At 40.7% G+C, this 15,886-nt stretch overlaps 1 protein-coding gene across 5 annotated transcripts in view; it reads left to right on the top strand.

The window, feature by feature from the left end:
* Positions 1-15,886, top strand: part of garnl3 (GTPase activating Rap/RanGAP domain like 3) — a 77,418-nt gene that overhangs the window by 14,470 nt on the left and 47,062 nt on the right. For 4 of the 5 annotated variants that reach the window (XM_040157924.1, XM_040157923.1, XM_040157921.1 and 1 more), the window contains exon 2: positions 9,358-9,427. In XM_040157924.1, coding sequence (XP_040013858.1) covers positions 9,358-9,427 — 70 coding nt within the window. Of the gene's footprint in view, positions 1-2,551; positions 2,636-9,357; positions 9,428-15,886 lie in introns of those variants that run through there. The other variant, XM_040157922.1, reaches the window with a different exon arrangement.

Raw genomic sequence — 15,886 nt, 5'->3', positions numbered from 1 at the left:
GTGGCTGGGTTATTGTGAAGGTATCAGATTTACCTGAGCTCGCGTTTCACCCGCTATCCTGTGCATGTGTGAGCAGGGAGTCAAGAATGGAACTCCTTCTTGACATGTCTTTGCCATATTCCTCCGTTTGTCCTTACGTGTCCTCCCCCTCACATGTTCAGTATTGCTCATTGCACATACTGACAAGTGACAAGTATTTTCTTTCAGTCTCTTTCTTTTTTCCCCATCCCGTAGCATTACTCTGACTGTTCAAGACCTTAAAGGACAGAGTGAGATTTTCTCTTATACCAATACTCAGATGCCCATTTGTACTTTGAATTGGGACTGTGGATATTGACCCCATCACTTACATTGGAATCTCATTGGAAGGGATCTTTTCACGACCAGTAAGGACAAGAACTATTAAACTGTTTTAATGTACATATGGGCCTGTGAATATTGTTTGAAAGATGTGATCTTATCCTTGTTATGTTTGGGGTCTTGGAGGCCCCAGGCCTTCCCTATCAACTAACAAAACACACGTAACACGGTATTATCACCTTGATGCTTCATGACTTTCCTTCATCTTGTGAGAACTGCTTGTAAACATGATTTTGAACAGATGACATGTTTCAGAAGTCACTACAGAATATGAAACATTACTTATGTTTGGGGTTTCACACTCTGTGTACGGGTGACTGATGTCGACAGTAGATTTCACACAGCACTACCCCTCCCAAATCTGCTGTTATTGGAGTTTGGAGTTTGCTCAGAATTTTGTCCCTTCCGTCAAGTTTGTGGCAAATGAAAGGCTCACTACTTCAATGTTTTTCAGTATTGGGCTTTAATGGGACCAGGAGAAAAGGAAAACAAGAGTAGGTTGACGCTGCGATAATTATTGTCATTATTTTTACACGTACAGTGTCGGGGTCTGTGGGATCCCAAACAATTAGGTAGTCAAGCCATTGTCAACAAAACAAGAGTGGAAGTTTGTTGCGTCATGCCATCACTCAATTACTCTAATGAATGTGGCGGCAGTGCAAATAACTGCCGGACTCAGATCTCTGCGTGTGTATCTGTGTTGTCCCGGACCGACCAGGGTGTTAAATAAGCAAAGAGTTAATCAATAGAAAGTAGAAAAGTGCATTTTCAAGACATAAAACAGGAGACAGGGAGGAGGGAGGACGCATGAATGAATGACCTCATCACTGCCTGGACCTCCTGTTGAGTGGAATTATGGGTAGACCCCTGGGAGCACATAAGAGTGATTGATTGGTGAAGATCTGAGAGGCCAAAGAAACACAGAGATCAGTTTTTTCTTTGAGAGAAATGTTAGAAAATTTGCTATCAGACTCTAATACCTCTCTATTTATATAGGGTTCATAAATTGTGACTATTGGCTTAAATCATTATTAATGCTTCTGTCGATCAGTTATTATCCATTAGAGCAACTTTTGGGTTGCCAGGTTGTGGAAGAATCCCAGGTTAGACCGTCTGACCAGAATCAATTTAGAAACAACTTATTCATAATTACGATTGCAGACTTGATGGATTAAAACCTTTATTGATGACTTATTAATGTTTACAAGGTCAGAGTTGATATCTTATTAGAAAGCGGGAAACCCCATTGGTTTTTATTGTTTAATTACCAGCTTTTGTAACTGCATATACGTGTAGGCCTATTAAGAAAGGATAAACACCTGCCAAAAAGATTTTTGACAACCTTGCAACCCCAAAGTTGTTCTTATCGATGGCTTATAAGTGATTTATTAAGGTTTAGTTAATGATTTAGTAAGAGCCTAATAATTAAGCCATTAGTTAAACCTTCTAAAAGGGTGACAAAATTTCGAATTTTTTCAAAATAAAAGCTGATTTACCATCATCTTAAGATAAATAATTGGACTTTGGAGGATGCAAAGCTGCACACGGATTACATTTCCTGCCATTTTCCTAACCGACCGATAATCACTTTTAAGAGCAGAAAAAACAAAAATTCACAATGCATGTGTAGGTTCCTTTCATATTTTCCCTCAGTGCTCACTCGGCATGATGAGACGCGAGCCTCAGCCTTAGTCCTGCATCCTGACATCACTTTGCGCTCCAGGATACTGTAACTGTAGGGAAGCTTCGCGGAATTGACGGTGATGTAACAGCGACTCAAAGAAGAAGAACGATAAGAGTAATCTGCTCTGAATGGTGCCTTTTGCTCTGCAGAGCCTCCAGCAAAAAAAAAAGAAAAAAAAAAATCGTTGAGACGTGAAATGCTCCACTGATGTGTGTGTGTGTGTGTGTGTGTGTGTGTGAGCAAGGGAAGAAGGGAGGGAGGGAGAGAGAGAGAGAGAGAGAGAGAGAGATCACACAGGCAGCACACAGCTCCTATGGCAGAGCCGTTACGCTTCACCATCATGCTGTGACTAGTTGCGCGCAAAGCCAAATGCCACAAAGAGTCCGACCACCAACCGGGTTTTGATCAGCTGTTGTCGGAGTTTGCGCCGCAGTGATGTTCCTGAGCTCCTAGCTAGAGGAGAAACAGACCGGGGGAGGGGGGGGGGAGACGCCGGTTTGTCGTTGTCGCCTTGTCCGCTGGACTGACATCGCATGGGGACATGAACAGTGTGGATCCAGCGTCTAACAAATTGTTGACTTTCAATCAGCGGTAAAAGAAAAACCCAAATCCTACTCTTACCTGTGTTTATGCATGCCACCTCGCATCTGTTGAATGCATAGCTCTCTGTCGTCGCTCTGTCATATCCCTGCAGCACCGGCATATTTCATGCAGCCCCGAGCAAATTAGACGAGGCTGAGAACACCTGCTCCGGTTTACAAAAGAATTGTTGGTGCGTAAAGTGCCTTATTACCCTCTCGGATCGGCTAATGATGTTTACAATAATTGACTGTTTGGGTCGAGTTTTCATAGGCCTACTTGTCTAGTTATGTATCAAGTGCATGATTTATTGATCTTTTTCCATTTACTCTGGGATGTCTGGCAAACTGAGCGCCGCTGAATCCACAAGTCTCCAGTCTGGAAGTATTGACGCGCCTCTACAGACTCTTCCAGCTACCGAAGCTTTTCATTAAACCACAGCTCTGGTTTATGTGCAGCTTTGTCGGTAGTTGTATAAAACTGTAAACTGAATGTTCACCCCTCGATTATTAATTGAGCTGTCTTTTTGTGGCAGAACCGACAATACAGAATGAACACGGAAAATCATGAATTATTCATGACGTGCTTTTCAATTCAACGTAGACTGGAGGTGCTTGCAGCTCTGGCAGTGTTTGACGGAAACAGAATAACCTATGTGGCCACACGGCAGGGGAGGACATGGCTTAAACTGTGCAGCTGAGTTCAGGTGTAGTCCAAGGTTACTCCATTGTAGCTTAGTTCCAGCCTCTTACTGTTGACGGATCTGAAAATGCCACCACTGCAGCAGTTCTTTACCAGCTTGAACGCCAGACCGGAGAGCTTGGGGCTGCAGAGACACTTGAACACAGAGAGAGAGAGAGAGAGAGAGAGCGATATCATATAGTAAACATACAGCTCTTATGCCACAGTGCTGCCAATAGCAAAGGCGCTTCTTTCCATTTTGCACCAAATGTCAAGAGAGGAAACAGAACCAAACAGAATGAAATGAAAATTTCATGAAATGCTATTTTCTTTCATATTGCTGTTATAGCTTCTTATAGTATGAATTGGCTTTTTCTCCATTAGTCACTCTAGCAAAATGACTTTCTGACTTATTAGTTAATCAGAAAACTGTGGTAGAAAAGTGTATGTTGGGTTAGTCTTTATGTGTACTGTGCATGCAGTGCAGCAACATCTGTGACTGCAATTGTGTTTGTTAATGCTCACAGATAAGTCAATATAAAGTCTTGGTGCATGCATCAGAAGAATTTAGATTGGATTAAAAAATGGTTTGAATCCCAAAAGGATTACCCAAAGTTTCCGATTGGAACCTGTTGCACGTGGGGGGATTGTGAAACAGTTCTAATCTATATCATTTAACATTTGAACATCTCTGCAGTAGGGACTACTGCAGAAAACAGTCCCCTGTCATTTAAATTATTTAGACCGCCATGTGTAGTTGCCAAATATGGATGCATGTGTGAGATAGACAAGGGAAATGTTAGATAATTTCTGAATTTTGTGCCACTTGATGGGCTTTTTTATGCTTTTCATTGTCACTCTCATCACTCTTGTGTTTGGTATTTCCTCTACACCTGTAAGCATTAAGGCTTTTTGGTGTATTTGGCTTTTCTTCCTAACACAGTCTCAAAAAGAGCCGCTTTATGGAATGATTTATGAGTTTAAAGAGTCATACCGTATTTAATATAACTGATAAAAGGATTGGCTTTTTCTTGAGCAGCACAAGGAGGTTTAGTATGATGGGTGGCAGTTTGATTTATACTTCACATTTCACTGTATGGAGCCTTTCAGTGGCCACTGTCCATTGCCTGTGACAGAAACCACAATTTGTTACCTTTCCCGTACACCATTACTGAGGGCAGCAGTTAAGTAATGAATATCCATTTTACCTCTTTCTGTTTCAGTGCTATTTCTCTTTGGTCCAAGCTTTCACAGCCATTATGTTGCTGGAAAGTGGATATCTGAACTGTTGTGTTGCAGAGCTCAAGTTGTGGTTTCCAAACATATAGACAGCTTTGAATGCAGGAAAATGGTTTCAACTGTGTTATATCTCAAATACATGTTATGCTGCATGTCAGGAGTGTAAGGTAACAGGGCAAATTTCATGGCAGTCCAACCAATACTTGTTGAGATATTTTAGTCCTTATTTAAGTGGTGGACTGACCAACATCACTGTATCCTAAAAGTACATAGCTAGCATGGCTAAAAGAAAAGAAAAGAATATATATAATGGACATAAAACCTCGTAATATCAGTAGATTGTGTTGTTTTGACAAGATAAACCCCAAAAAAAAAAAAAACTTAGATCAAACTCAGCACTTACTCAATATTGAAGAACTCGAGCAAAAAACATGACTGGGACAAGTTTCTCTCCTTAGTTCGGTTATAGTGAATAGAAGAAGAAAAATAATTTTTTGATGCTTTGATTCCTTATATATATACTGTACTTGAAATCGGAATATGTAATCATCAATGTGTTGCTCTCCCAAAGCTCTCTTGACAGGTACATGTTCTTCATCAGACTGGAGGCACTTTACCCCTTCGGCTCGTTAATAGGTGTCACCACAACTTGAATGTTGCTTATCTGTTTGGTCTGACAGAAACCACCTTGTGCACAAATGGCTTAGTTCACCATAGGCTACACCTCCTACATGTGTTAAAAAACCAATCATTTTAACAAACGAAAAAGCTAAAATTGGGCAATGAGCGCTTTTCCAAGTAAACAAAGGAACATTCTCACTCTGGTAACACTTTTCCTTTGGGCATTGCGCAGCCAAGTGTTGAGGTTTTGAAAAAAATCTTTGTGTGCACAAAATGCGCCAAGTGACGGCTTTGATGCATTTTAACTCAAGCCAAAAAGCCAAACCAACTAACCAAGGCTATTAAACAAAAAGATCTCTCTTGAACCAAAGCCACTTAAGAGATGTGGTTGATGGCATATGCAGTTTAAACACAGAAAAAACCTCAGCATTCAACCTCATTTTTTTCACTTACTGTGTTCATCTGTCAATTTTGCCTTTCACTTCAGTCTTAACATAAATATGTACATTTGAACATCACCAAAAGCCCCAGACTCATGAGCTTCTCCTGAGCTTCACTAGGAGATGGAGTGGTTTTCCTCTCCCAGTGGTGGGTGGGGTGGTGCCACTTAAGCCCCCCCCGCCTTCAAAGTTCAGTCCTTTTCATGACCCCTTCTCAAAGGAAAGGTGAAGGGTAGGAAAGATAGGGACCTGGGTGCTGGGAAGAAAAATTGGGATCACATAAAGGTAGAAGCTGTGATGGAGTGCATGTTGTGATGGAACTCCAGTTGACCCCACCCCCAATCACCAGAGCAAGCAAGCAGGAAGACAGTGAGTAATGAAACAGTGATGGATACATCCTGTAGTACAGACACACTTTAAAATACGTCCTTTAAGCTTGAGTGTACATTATGTATTAACAGCCCCACTCTGCCTTCATCTCCTCCTTTGCAGAGAGAGAGAGAGAGCAAACTGACCAGAGAGGGAAGAGTTAGGGCGAGACAGAAGAAGAGTGGGGGATGTGAGAGAGACAGAGGAAGCAAAAAGCATGCAGGTCATATCACCACTCAGACAATCATACAGATGCTAGATACATGAAAACAGAAGGTTGAGGTTTAAACGACAAATTAAATGAATTATTCGACATTTTGGGAAACATTCACTTTCTTGCCGTGAGTTAGGTGAGGAGATTGATGACACTCTCATGACTGTTCACTAGATATGAGGCTACAGCTAGCAGCCGATTGACTTATCTTAGCATAAATACAGGGAAACAGGGGAAAAGCTAGCCAGGCGATTTCCGAAGGCCACGAAATCCGCATATCAGCACCTGAAAATTTTACTAATTAAAACGCTGTATCTTGTTTGTTTAAAAACCAAACAGAAGAAATAACAATTTGTGGTTTTCGAGTCTTTAAACTAAGCTAAGCTAACGGGTTGGTGGCTGTAGCTTCACATTAATGGACAGAAACAAGAGTGGTGTTGATATTCTCATCTAACTTGAGACAAGAAAGCAAATAAATACAAAAAAATAAGCTAGCATAATGTACTGATGAGATACAACCTCAGTACTCATGCAGCTGCAATGTGACAATCAACCCACACAAAATTTCTGCCCTGAGACTTATGTCTTTTGTGGTGCCGACTGTCTTTTGTTGCACTGCGAGATGCGAGGTCTCATTTCTGCTCCTGCTTTCCCAGTGTGAGCTCTCAGTGTGTGCTTGTGAAGAAATAATTTTACATTTTGACAGCGCGCGTGCAAAGTTACCATGTTCCGGCAGCAAACCAACACCTGTGGGTATGTATCATGCAGTCTAATCCCTGATACGTCCTTCTTATAAACATGCTCTTTAACTAATCACTCAAACCACCTGACTTTTCTTGACATTTTCCCAGTTAAACCAGTGTCCCTGCATAGTGTGAGAATTTGCTTTGGCATACTTTGCCACTTACCACTGGCAATGATTTTGCTTCTCTAATGACTTAATTTTTAATAGGATTTAACCAGATTCTTATGCATTTCGTATTCGAAAGAAATCAAATGCTATTAAAAGGAATCTTTGAGAACACTGCTGTAGTCCCTGGCTGTGTGTAGACAAACGAACTGGCCATTTTAGAGTAATATCCTAGCTTGTTCTTTCTGTGAAATTTTATTCTGAGTTTTTAGGCTTTTTACAATGCTATCAAGTGATTATTCTACTGGGATCAGGATGAATCGATAGTAATATGATCATTATGACTAAGATAAGCAGTGATACATGGGTTGTTCTGTGATGCATGGTTACTCTTGGTCAATTCACTCCCAGTGAGACAATGAGCCTTGAGTCTCCAACAAAGTTCTTGTTGGATCATTGTGCTGTAAACTGCTGTGCAGTTGCAGGGCAGCTTCAGCTTGATCACATCATATGGATGATATGCATAAACACAACAAGACCAGAATGACTGAGCAGTTCCCCTTGTTACCAGCCGTGACAGTGTGGCTGGTATTGTTTTCACCCTGTGAGTCTGTGTGTGTGTGTGTGTGTGTGTGTGTGTGTGTGTGTGTGTGTGTGTGTGTGTGTGTGTGTGTGTGTGTGTGTGTGTGTGTGTGTGTGTGTTTGTGCCTGCACACATGTGTGTGTGTGTAATTACCCCAGAGGCGGTTTAGACTACTTTGGCAGGTGTTTATATGTCTGTTTGTCTATCTGGGGACAGACTTTGTCACCGCGATAGTGTCACTGTGCAGGATACAGTCACTAAACTTTACAGGTGTGTAGTTGAGATCGAAATGAAGATGAGTTCGCAGATGGGCGTGGTCCTGAGTACTCATGTAATGTAGTAATGACTACTGAGTAGTCCTGGGTCAGAGTGTCAACATGTTGACGGGCATCGCAGCTGGTGTGATCCAATTGCAAGATGGTCTCTAGGTTGACTTTAAAAAAAAATATGATTATTTCTTTTTTACCAAGAGTTAGATGAAAGGGTCGATACCATGCTCGTGTCTGTGGTGTAAACATGAAGCTAGAGTGGGCGGTCCGTTAGCATAGCTTAGCATAAAGGCAGATGGAAACAGCTAGCCTGGCTCTGTCAAAAGATAAAAAATGGACATTTAAACACCCCAGAAGTCCACTAATTAACATGTTGTATCTCTCCTCTTTAATCTGGACAGAAACAGAAATGTAAAAACAGCAATGTTTGGTTTTACAGGAAGTTGCTATTACTATTTCCTAGGAACCAGCAGCTCGGCCAATTATTAGAGCATGAAACTCCCTGTATACACACAACTAGTTATTTTTATCCGTTTCTGTATGTATTTTACAAACAAAATACAGTGTGTGAGCTTGAGAGGTGCTGGTAGGGGGATTTTTAACCGTGCAGTGAGTTAGGCTAGCTGTTTCCCCCTGTTTCCAAGTCTTTACTGTAAGCTAAGCTAATCAACACCCGGCCGTAGCTCCATTACTTAATGCACAGATATTAAGTAATGCCCTCTTGCCTCAGCAAGAAGGCAAACTGGCATATTTCCTAAAATGTCAAACCTTTCCTTTAATCATTAGAAGTAGACTTGAAAGAAGGGCAGGCTTTTGTGTGTAAAGGGATTTTTTGCCATAGAAAAAATAGACTTCAGACTTATTCCTAATATGCAATACTACAGTACATCTGTGTTCCAAGAGGCTTTTAGGGCCATAGAAACTTTGAAATCCTGCTGTTATTCACATTTTGAGAACAGTGCAAAACACTTTAACTGTCCTGTTAGCATTACTTTGTCGTAAGTAATGCTGTCTGATGTGTGTGTGTTCATTTCTTTTTGTATGTATCAGCGATTGTATCTACTCTGTGTGTGCATGTGACTGTTTGACCAGCAGTCAGCTCTCCCAGCCAGTCTCCATCTATCACTTGGGTTTAATTCAATCAGGACCAGCATCTCAATCAGAACTGGGTTTGCCGCCACTCCCAGCCAGTCACCATGCCACCACCAGCCCCGTCACGCCAACAGAGATGCAGACAGGAGGAGGGGAAAGGAAAACAGAAAGAAAAAGGCAAAGGGAGAGAGAAAGAAAGAACGTAGTGTGTACAAAGTGGCCATGGACAGGAAGACATACTGAGATAAAGAGACTTCAGAAAAGAAGATGCTGCAGCTGCCCCTTGTGTATGAGTGATGCCACAGTTTATGTATGTTTGTGTGGTGTGATGGAGGACAAAATAGGCCATGTGTCTGATCATGTGTTTTTGTTACAGCTCTGCCTCGGAGGACCTGGGCTGCAGGCGTGGAGACTTCAGCAGGAAACACTATGGTTCGGTTGAGCTGGTGAGTCCCACCCCACAGTGCACTCATCTGTTTGTTGCTCTCTTTGTGTCTCAGCATCTGTCTCCTCATTCTCTTTGCCCTCATCCTCCTTCTTCATGATCTCCCCTCCCGCTCTGGCGCTCTCTCTCAATTGCCTTCCCCTCATTTCTTTTGGCATGGATGGACGGCAGAGGGGGACTGATGAGTCATGACGTACTGGGTGTGGTGCAGCGATGTGTTTTGCCAGCGTGGATCACAATGGGTGTTCCACTCATAGTGATGCAGGACTCTACTGCCAGTTCAGCCTCCAAAGTTCATTGGTTTTGTTTTGACGGTGCTGGTGTAAAGCTGCCACACAGTGTGTGTCTTTGTGGTTGATTACTAAGCTGTTGAGTCATTGTTGCTTTAGGGGAGTGTGTATTAGTGTAGATCCCTCCACTGTGAGCTGAGTCTGTACATCCTGATAGCCCAGAGGGACAGGAAGTCCTAGAGTTTCGCACTGCGATCATACTTCCAGCAGAGACATATTGTGGGTTTGTCCATTAGTGCTGCACACCACGATTAGTGTTGAGGAGAAACCACATGCTGCCTATCAGCAGTAGCAGACTGACACTACACACACAGTACTGATGTGTGTATGGGGGGGGTGTACGTTAGAAAAAGAAAAAGAGTAGTGTCCAAACATTGTGCTGGGAGTGTGCCAGGATGAAGTCACTGATAGTCTCAAAATTCAAAGTGCGCCCGTTACAGAGCAGTGTGAGTCAGTTTTTCCTTTTTTGCACTTCACATGCTGTTATGACTTGTTACATCTGGTCAGTGGTGGCTTCTCACCGTCGTTATCTCTAGAATTTGATATATTTGCTGTACAAACTACCAGTAACAAGCTAAAGGGATTTCAATGATACACCATGGATGGATTAAGTATTAGATATTAAGACAATATGCATTTGTAGATTAGTGAAATGGATGGAAAGAAAAACAGGTAAATAGGTGGACACATCCCAGGTTTGCTGCTAGTAAGACGCACTGGTCTTGTTGAAATCCTGCCATAGGCTGAAATTAATAATTATTTTAATTCATTATTGATTTGTTAATGGATAAATCTATAAAATGTTGCATAATAGTGAAAAATGTTCATGACAACTTATCGGAGCACAGCCCAAAACTCAAAGAAATTCCATTTCCTGTGATATAAAATGGAGAAAGCAAATGTTTGTTGTTTATGCATGATAAATGAATAAAATGATTAATTGATGCTCGAAATTGTCAATTACTTTTCTGTCGTTCGACAATGTAGCAGTTGTGTTCACCAGTTGAGACTGTCCTTACAAGGAAAGCAATCATATTTGTCATTTGTCAAATATGACCTACACTACATTTACACTACATTTACCTGACAAGGGCACTAGGTGCAATGTGAATTAGGATGGTCTGAGTTGAAGTGTGTGTGAGATTCATTGCCTGTTTCCAACCAACATCGTTTTCTTTTGACCATGACCAGAATCTTTTTCTAGCCTTAATCCAAATATTTTGTGCCTATGCACAATCTTCCCTTAATTCTATCAATATGCTAAGCTAAGCTAAATGCCTGCTGGCAACAGTCACATATGTAGTGTGTTTAGTGTGGTAGTTTAGTGAATTAGAATAATTCCCAAAACGTCAAACTTCTCCTTTCTCGTATTTTGTCAAAGTATCTATGAAACTACTGTTTCTAAGATAAAGAACTTTAATGCTCAATGCATTTTGTCGTTTTATTTTTGTAGGACTTGTTATTCTTATTGTTCTAAGTGTGACCAAAAAGGTGCCAAAATGTGTAACTTCAGATCAGAGAAGTCACCCTGAAACTACCTTAAAATAGGAACAACATTGTGTAAAATGGACATAGACACAGAACCACTAACAACTTCCTCCACAAGCTCCTGTTTGACATTGATGAATAGTTTATGTTATCCTGCACTGGTACAGCCTCATTGGTGTTAGTTTGTTAGAATTTACGGCCTTGATAAGGGCTAAAGAATGATTACTAATGCAGAACTACCATTTCAGTCTCATTGTGATTAGCAAGAATTAGATATAGGAGTTTAATCAAGTAAGTGTATTACTAGAACAAAACTCACATAAAGCTAAAAAAAAAAAAAATCCTCTCCAGTATGAGTCTGTCTTTGAGACATTATTGTTCCTAAAGGGATAAGAGGCTATGTGGTATGTTTAATAGAAGAGTTAGTGGATAATGGAAAATTAATGGCAGGGCTTGATAAACCCAGGTTGATCTTCAGGAATAACCTCAGGGACTATAAGCACATGATGCCAAGCTAACATTTTAGAAATTATCTTTGGTCCTTGACTCTGCAGTGAAATTAACTCTTAGTCTTTCTGTGGGCGAAGAAATATAATTGCTTGTGTGCACATACAAGGTAAAGTTTCTGTGAAGATTTTCAGTCATTCAGGTCATGGTATTACTAAGTGCTATATGAACGGACCTGCCTGAGGTTCGTGGGACTCCCCACTAGTCAGTTAGAACTGAAGAAGCCTTTCGGATGAGAGGTGAAACGTTTCCAAGAACCTCAAGCAAGTCCTGTTGTTTTCGTATGGCACTTAGAAATACAAAGGAAAGTGTTTTTGTCAAGGCTGGCGCTCACACTGTTAAAGGCTTTCAGTCTCTGGGGGAGGTTTGCACAAAGGTCGGGGAGAGAGTTTGCGGAAATTCGGGCCCTGATGCCTTTTAGCCAACAAAAATGGACATTGAATCTGTGTGCTCATGGTCTGTGTGTCTGTCCAATGTGAAGTAGGCAAGACCATCTGACATTTCCTCCGAAGTCATAACAATCAGTTATGATCAGTTAATAAAACAGCCGACTTGAACACAGGGGAAAGTTTTTTATGTCCCGTTTCCTATAGACAGTCAACACTTTTTAAAGCAAGGTCATGATCATTCCAAACTCATCCTTAACCAAGTGGTTATTGTTGTAAGCCATGGCCATAACCATCCCCTAACCTTAAGGACGTAGTCATTTTCACACAAAGCACAAAGTTTCACTCACCTTAACCAAGTACTTATTCTATCCCAAACCGTGATCTTTCCCTTAACCTAACCCAAACCTTTATTGTAGTGTTATCATGTCATAAAACATTTTTATTTGGATAGATATTTGTTATATTTATACTTCTCTTTGAGGGGCTTCAGATGGATCCCACCTTTGCCAGACTCACTATACCGGGGCAGCAAAGACTGTCACGTTTATGCTTTGGCCTCATGCTTGGTGTCTGTGGTCGTGTGATGTTAGTGAGCAGAGAAGATTCCAGCAGAGATAACCCTATTGAGGTCAAAGCTTTCTGAACTGCAGACCAAAGATTTGGGCAGAATGGTGGTTTATGCTTCACCGGCAGTGATGGTTTTATGGCTTGGCAAAGAAGAATGAAGGATAATTCTTGGCTAGTTAAAACTGCAAGTATTTTGGGAAGTACCATTAATCGTGCTTGTGTTCGTGCAGTGTCAGGTCTTAAAAGTCATTATTGAAATTATGAAATTTTCATTTTATATCATCTGAAATTGTTCTCTTTTTTTACAGTAATCAGTCAAATTCTTCAGAACTAGACATTTTGATAGAAGGCCTAGTCCCTACCTTTCTGCTCAACCTAAAAAGCTTTCCTTTACAGATAAATACTACATTACCTACGTGGAGATAACGTAACTTCCTATTTTCGACACCGACTTCCCTTTATGCTAGCTATGGATGGATTTTATAACACTTTCAACTCATAAAGAACTATTTTAGTGAAGTTAAGCTAAAAATTATTGATAAAAATCTGACCCATTTTCCCACAGCACCTATAAAGAAAAAATACAGCGACCACAACACTGTATATACCTCATTATTACAACTACAATTCACTTCACTCTTTGTGTTGTATCTTTTTTGACTAGTTTGACTCCAGATTATTCCAGGACGTTCTTTAAAATATCTCAACACAAGTGGGAGATACTGATTCAAAGCAGGGTCTCCCTAACAAGAGAGACCAGCCTAAGCAGAGCCGTGACTCATTCTGTCTGTTTGTTTTTATTTTTGGCATCATGGAAGCGTAGGTAGCGGTTTCCAATAAGAGCCCCATTGTGGTGATATGATTTACTCTAGTCCTCGCATACACATAAACCAACTACTCTTGACATTCTAGAGCTGTAGAGAATCCAGTTATATTTGAGTCTACATAGGGAGAGCTGCCAGAGTTTCAGGTACAAACTCTGTTCTCACTTAATTTGATAATGAAATATCTACTTTAAGAAGTTATAGGAAACAGGCACACTTTTGAAATGCAAATATCCATTTCTTTTGATGGTTGCTCTCCTAAATGCTCACATCAGCATGCTAACATGCTGACAGGGATAAGTCTAGCATCTTTATATTTAGCAGGTACACTATTTACCATATGCACATTTTGTTAACATGTTAACATTTGCTAATTAGCAATTAAGGTGGTAATGTCTTTATTTTTGCAGGTATTCAAAAGTAATGACAAACAGAAATTTTGACGTGATGAAGGAGTTAGAGAAAAGTCAGAGGATTTTACAATTCGTCCTCTACGTGCTAACATGACTGTTTGTGCTAAATTTCCTTGCAATCTATCAAATAGCTTTCAAGATATTTCAATAAATTTAATAAAAAACAAGTCAGAAGTCAAATCAGAGGATTACAAAACCTGTTTATCCAAATTAAAATTTATCCTCTGAGGAAATTGAACATTTGTAGCAAATGTCATGGCATCAATCCTACAATTGTCAAGATTTTTCACTCTGAACCATAAATGTTGACTTAATATTGGTGTCAGATGACAAGTCAGAGGATCACTAAAGTCATAAGAATTCAGCCTCTGGGGACCATGAATGTCTGTGCCGAATTTCATGACGATCCATCCAGGGAATTGTTGAGATATTTTAGTCAGGTCCAAAACAGTGGACCGACCAACCGACCCAGTGACTGAATGTTGCCATCCTCCGAGCCACGCCACTAGCATGGCTAGAGTTACATCCTAATCCAGAGACATGGAGCTACAGATTTTTAATTAAACTCACCCTTAACTCATCAGAAGCTCATGGTGTTGTGGGATATTCATGTACTCACCATCTCAGTACACTGGAACATATTGAATGATAGGATTTTGTTGGCTAAGTTCTCCTGAATGAAAGCGAGGGGGGAAGAATCAGTGATGTGTGCGTGTACATGTGTGTGTGTGGTTGCCTGATAAGTGCCGGAGGGCCCTCTTGTTACATGGAAGTAAGTAACAAAGTAGGAAGTTTAATTTACTAAATACAACAAGGACTACCGAAAATCAATACCCTGCTGCTGATACTACACACACACACACACACACACACACACACACACACACACACACACACACACACACATACACATACACACATACACACATACAGGCAATCAGCCCATATTACATGCGCAAGTCACTCCAGTCAACACATGTGAGATTCCTATTAACCTCTCTGCCAGCCCACGCACACAGACTCGCACTCATCCACACAAATGAGCAAACAAATACTCCACGATGGCTTCTGCATTCACAGATATAGACAAATAACACAAATACAAAGGCATCTCTTGTCACTTCATTCAGTGACAACTCCACGGTCCACTTTTAATGGCGCACTAAAGCTGAAGCCGACAATTAAAACCATTTCATCATGACACAACAGCTTGGAGAGCGTGGCTCTGTTTTTCCAGTGAATTGAATTTTCTTCCTTTGAGGCCGAGAGATAAAGGCGGTGACGGATAGGCAAGAGGTTGGCGCTGGCTGTCTCCGAAGCTGTGTGTTGTGTCACACTGTCACACTGAATTTATTCCCACTCTCAGCAGGTGTGCATCTCACTGTGTGTGTCACTGCGTGTGTTTGTGTTCATTGATGTTAAAGCGAGACTATGTACCTTTTGCTGAACAGCGGCTCCCATGGCCACAAGTGGCCATTACAAGATAATGGCAAATTGAATTTCCTTTCACGAGGGAGTGCTTATCCCTGTTTTATTTTTGTGATACAACCATAGCTGTTTATCTGTGACAAGTCTTAAAGTTAGCGAACTGTCTCAATAATGTCAGCTACACAGCAACAACATGTAGCTAAGCTACCATTAGCCACCATAATCTACTGGTCCTACCAGAATAAGTGAGCCTATGGCAGCAAAACCTCTGAGTGTATTGAATGGAGCAGTTAATTTTATTACTCATGAATTAAACTTTTTATTCATGAGAGGATGGTAGTATTTTTTTCTTCATTCAAAAGTTGCATGAGCTCAATTTAATTAATGAAACAGATCATGATTCTCACTGGTATTAGGGATTCTGGGATATTTTTGAGAAATGCAAGAGTTATTAACTAATTCATGGAGCTACAGTATATTTCAATTTTCAGCTTGTTTTGATATATTTTATGGCCATGTCTCCACAGCTAGTCCAAAGGTAGTCACAATAGAAA

This window comes from Xiphias gladius, chromosome 20 (genome assembly GCF_016859285.1).
Source record: "Xiphias gladius isolate SHS-SW01 ecotype Sanya breed wild chromosome 20, ASM1685928v1, whole genome shotgun sequence".
NCBI lineage: Eukaryota > Metazoa > Chordata > Actinopteri > Istiophoriformes > Xiphiidae > Xiphias > Xiphias gladius.
This window is presented reverse-complemented; position numbering and strand designations above follow the sequence as displayed.